At 32.5% G+C, this 5,450-nt stretch overlaps 1 protein-coding gene across 1 annotated transcript; it reads right to left on the bottom strand.

The window, feature by feature from the left end:
• Positions 1-1,140: 1,140 nt before the first annotated feature.
• On the bottom strand, positions 1,141-4,743 carry LOC123669376 (dnaJ homolog subfamily A member 2-like). The gene is made up of 2 exons (XM_045602984.1): positions 4,591-4,743; positions 1,141-4,465 (listed from the first exon to the last, which is right to left on the bottom strand). The coding sequence occupies exons 1-2, from the start codon at positions 4,657-4,659 to the stop codon at positions 3,323-3,325; spliced, it is 1,212 nt and encodes a 403-aa protein (XP_045458940.1). The 5' UTR covers positions 4,660-4,743; the 3' UTR covers positions 1,141-3,322.
• Positions 4,744-5,450: the final 707 nt, after the last annotated feature.

Genomic DNA, 5,450 nt, shown 5'->3' with positions numbered 1-5,450 from the left:
TACCAAACTAGGGATATCCTCTTTCTAACAAAAAAAGAATTATCAAAATCGGTACATCCAGTAGAAAGTTAAGTGGTATAATACAACGTAGGTCGACGAAAAAAGCGTCAAGTAAAAACGCATTATTAGATACAACTCGAAAAGTAGTTGTTAGATCTCAAATAAATTTAAATGGGACCAAATGACACAAACCACCTTTCGATCAAAAGAAAATTTGTCGAAATTGCTCAACCCACTCAAAAGTTCTGAAGTAACATACATAAAAAAAATACAGTCGAATTGAGAACCTCCTCCTTTTTTGGAAGTCGGTTAAAAATGTAAGGAGCCATCGCTTCAAATACCAGAGAACAAATGACAAGTTGAGTCAACCACCGACCGTGTAGAATGAATACAAAAATTGGTTGACCCGACCAAGGACACGACGGTCGGCGGTCGATCCCGACCGTGTAGAAGGCCTTTTAGTCAGTAAGAGTCTGACATAATCTGGCGCCCCCGCGCCGGAAGGTATCCATGATGGATTTACCCCACGTAAAAAAAAGGGTCTCATAATGTGCCCTGTGGCAAGGGTTAAAAATCGTGAAATTCGTGTGACGTTATTAATGGGTGGCCCCTAATGATAAATAAGAAAAATAAGAAATATGTTGAGTCAACATTTTGGAAGTTGATTTTTAGGTTAAAAACAAACTATGAAATGACGTGAAAATAAATTATTTAATAAGCCTGTTAAATATGTTTCTTTAATTATAAATAATTGTTCGAGCGATATCTAGTGAGTAGTGGCGCTTCGAATGCCATGAAGTTGCCCTTATCGGTGATTATAAGGGCATCGGGTGGGGGACCTCGCCTAGCATCATACTTCTCGTTTCTTTAGTCAAAAACTCAAAACTTGTACCGTTCATTATTATGTTCTTAAGTTGTCAGACAATACACGAATACCTTCTTATACGAGTATTCAAGTAAACGTTGATTAGTTTTCATTTCGATTGACCTCGAAACTACATACAATACGAACATTCTGTTTTTTTTTATATAAAAAATTAACAATTATATATTCTTTATTCCACTTTAAAAAAAAATACAAGAGTGATAAAGTAAAAAAAACTGAACAAAAAGGTTAAAAATAATAATAAAGCTTTATACTTATTTTGCAATACATATATTCAAAATTAGTGATATAAAATACATAACTACTTACACAATTACATGCACATATGCATACATACATACAAATATACATTCATACATACATAAATAGATAAGTACATTATAAATACTTCGATTTATATACGGGCAAAAAGTCACAAACCAAAGAGTATAAAATAATAACAAATAGTAATATGGTAACTGTAGCTAATTGAAATTATCATTAATTTTTAAGCTGATATATTATATCAATACTTTTTAAAGCAGTCTGTAAAAACTTTTCGAAATCTTCTATATTTATATTGGGATATTTTTATGTGTTTCTCTAACATCCTTTCCATCTTTTTAACTTTTATGTATTAATAAATTTTATTTTACAAACTTATTTTTTTTCTCAATATGAATAATTAGAGTAACAGTGTTACTCTAATTAGACACTGTTACTGTAACACTAGCATTACTCTGGCTTATTAGTAATTATATTGAGAAATTAAGTCTTTTTCTTACAAGTAAGTATTATCTAACTACCTAATGTTACAAATGCGAACTCTATAAAAGTAGGTAGTTTTTCTTAAATCTTATTCTCAGATTTTATTTACTAAACAAAATATGAGTTCCTACTTATCTCGATTCTTCGATATTTGTTACTCTTAGGCAAAAATAATAAATCGATCGTGATGAAAAAATGTAAGGACCGGAAGTTTCATAATTAACAAGCTTTTTCTTCCGAAATTACAACAGTAGGTACATATCAAAAATTATATGGATAAAGCGGCAAGAAGCAACAAACATTCTAAAACCATAATAAATTTAAATATTCAGCCATTTCATTAAAGTTGTGGATTTGAGCTAGGAAAAAATATTTTATTATGCCGTATTTTTAGACCTATACTAGAAGAATAGTTACACCATAAATTGTTTTTTTACCTTAGCTTTAGCAGCATTTTAAGGTAGGTTAGAAAGATCCCAGAAGGCTCCTGTCCATTTTTTAAAAATTATCTTCATACTTTAAGCGATTTTTAGAATTCCTAAATAAATTACATAACCTAAACCTCATTAATAAATCCATCTAATGGTGAAAATCGCTTCAAAATCGGTTCAGTACTCTAGTATTTATTGCAAACAGGCAGACAGACGACAAGGTGTGGTACTTTGTTTTTAGATATGAAGTAGCCACCTGTCATTAAAAAAAGAACAAGAATTGAAGAGAAATAAAACAACTGAAATAATGATTTCACACTTCCTTTAAAACTATATTGTTATTTTATTATTAATTTTATCAGAATTTTAAAAGCTACTGTTTTGTCTATGTTTAAGATATTATTATGGTTCGGATGACTTTGCTTTTAAAAGAATTGCATAAATTATTTAATTATAGATTCCATTCAAATTATATTACACTAACTATCATACATATGTACAATGTAAGAAATATACAAATGTAATGGAATAATATTAGAATGAGTTGAATTTGTGTACTGTATAGCATGTTGTATAAGAGATTTTCTACATGTTAATACTTTTAAAGATATTCATTACAAGAAGCACTAAAAATATAACTAACAAGTTTGTCCTAGCTATTTCTATGAAGTGGTATAAAGTGGCAAACAATAATTTGTTTAATTAACTTTTGTATAATGTAGACTGTAATAATTAACTATGTAAAAATGAATAAAGATTAGATCAATTACCTTTTGTAGAACATTGTACAATTTTGTGTATCATTAATGTGTTTCAACTTTAAAATTTTTAGTGTGTTTATTACAATAAAATTTCTTGTATAGCAAATAAAACAATTTATTTTAAAATGATAATATTAACCAATGCAGACACATGCACCTGTGGTATGGAATGAATCACATGAAAGAAAACAACGCTAATTATTTTACCACATCCTCAACATTCATGTAAAAAAAATATCATTTACTTTCTATAATATAATACATAAATAAGGCGGTTTATTGCAACAACATGAAATTCTACATAAAATTTTTGCTAAATCCTTGGAGCTTGTAAATTATCGAAGAAAATCAATTTTTAGCTTTCTGAAAATGTACAAATCAAGTTTTTGTAAAACTACCTAATTCATATTAACTACCTAAACGTTATTATAGATAGAATAACATAATGTGAGGTCTGAGTACAAATCTATGACCTAGGGTTTTATCTATTAATTAAACTACTGGTGAGCACATTGAACTCCAGGCCCTGCATGCATATTTTCTTCATCATCACTAGCATATGCTTCTTCACGACCATGACTTCTCTCACTAGCGGTGTACTCCATCATGTTAACCTCTTCAACATCTTCCCCAGTTGGCATGACAAAAGCTGGTCTAGGAGGCAATATACTTTCGATTTTCTTAAGCTGCTCTTCAGTTGCAAAATGATTTTGGGGAAAAGTTACATCAAACTTAATGTACAAGTTTCCCTTCTCAAACGGGTTTTTATGTTGTGGCATACCCTCACCTTGTATTCCTTTCAAATCACCAGGTTTAATAACCTCTCCAGGTAAATGTCTCACAAGTAGGTCTCGGCCATCTAAATGTTTTACGACAAATTCAAAGCCACACAAAGCTTCAGTCAAGCTGATTTCTCGTTCCATCAACAAGTCATCACCTGTTCTTTTAAATAAGTCATGGGGTTTCTGTTGCAACACTATAATAACATCACCAGGTTGAGTGTCAGGTTGTTGATCTCCTTCACCTCTGAAGTAAATCTTTTGGTTCTCGCGCATTCCTTTTTCAACATGCACTTCTAAGATTTTAATTTCATTCAACACCTTTTTACCCTTACATTTAGAGCACTTGTCTTTGTCATTTATAGTTTCACCTTGTCCTTGGCAAGTTGGACAACGTGTTTGAAATTGACGAGTCATATTATGGCCTATCTGTTGATAAGAAACTTTAATACCCTGTCCATGACAGTCACGACAAGATACAACCGATCCTGGCTTACCACCTAAACCTTTGCAGGGGCCACAGATAACATTTTTACTTAACTGTAACTTTGCCGTTTTGCCAACGTACATATCTTCTAAAGACACCTTCAGTGGATGTATAGTATCTTCACCGCGTGCCCGACCCCTTCCTCTGCCACCGTCCATACCAAATATGTTACCAAAAATGTGACCTAAGAAATCATCAGATGCAAAACCTCCACCGTGGCCACCCTCTTGCAATCCTTTTAATCCGAACTTATCATAGGTTTGTCGTTTCTTTGGATCAGACAAAACTTCGTAAGCATAGCTTATTTCTTTAAATCTGTCCCCAGCTGTGGGATTTTTATCAGGATGATACTCTTTTGCAAGTTTGTGATAGTTCTGAAATTACAAAACATAAATTCACATCATACAGGTTGCATTGATCGAAGGATTGAAGCACGCTTGACAAAGGCAACTGAAGTTCACACTACCTATGTTAAGCTAAGATGTAACAAAGTACTCACTCGTTTTATTTCAGATTCGCTTGCATTTCTTGAGACGCCTAATATTTCATATAACTTATTATCAGCCATTTTAAAACAGGATAAGCTCGAGAAATAGGAGTAACTTCGTAGCAGCTGATGGCTGGCTGATGCAAAATGAAAAGAATGAAATAGTCAACCACAGACTATCATTTGTCTAGCTAATCATGCTGTAATGATACCATTATATAAAAATGATTTATGCTTCATTTTTAAAGTTATTTTTTTTTTACCGAACATTTAAATTGTAACGCCTTTTTGTCCTATTATAATATCATTGTCGTACCACGAATTTTGGGAGGATGTGGCAAAAAATATATAAAATAGGATAAAAAAAATTACAATGTTAATTTTAAAATTCCTGAAGTCGAATGCAATAGGGGTGGTCGGTATCTCGCTTGATATGTTGTTGTCAACGCTGCTAAACGGTCTTGATGTCGTAACAGGAATAGTCAACAGATTTTTAACTACGTATACGTTTCCAAAAATTTGGAAAACTGCCATTGTAAAGCCTGTGCCTAAGAAAGAACGCCACTGACATTAAAGATCTACGCCTGATTAGTATATTGCCGTGTCTTTCAAAAACATTGGAAAAAATAGTATGCTATCAGATGACTGAATATTTTGATGCGAATAGTATATTGGCCATTACTCAGTCCGGCTTCTGTAAGCACAGGCACAGCACTTCAACGGCGTGTGGCGACATCTATCGCGCGAAATACGAACGACTTCAAACTACGTAATTAGAGACGTAATTACTGACGTATGCTACATCGCGCTATCAGAGTTTTCAAAGTAAATAACTATATATACAAGATCCCGACAACAACCGTTGGGGGCGT

This window comes from Melitaea cinxia, chromosome 3 (genome assembly GCF_905220565.1).
Source record: "Melitaea cinxia chromosome 3, ilMelCinx1.1, whole genome shotgun sequence".
NCBI classification, from domain to species: domain Eukaryota; kingdom Metazoa; phylum Arthropoda; class Insecta; order Lepidoptera; family Nymphalidae; genus Melitaea; species Melitaea cinxia.
This window is presented reverse-complemented; position numbering and strand designations above follow the sequence as displayed.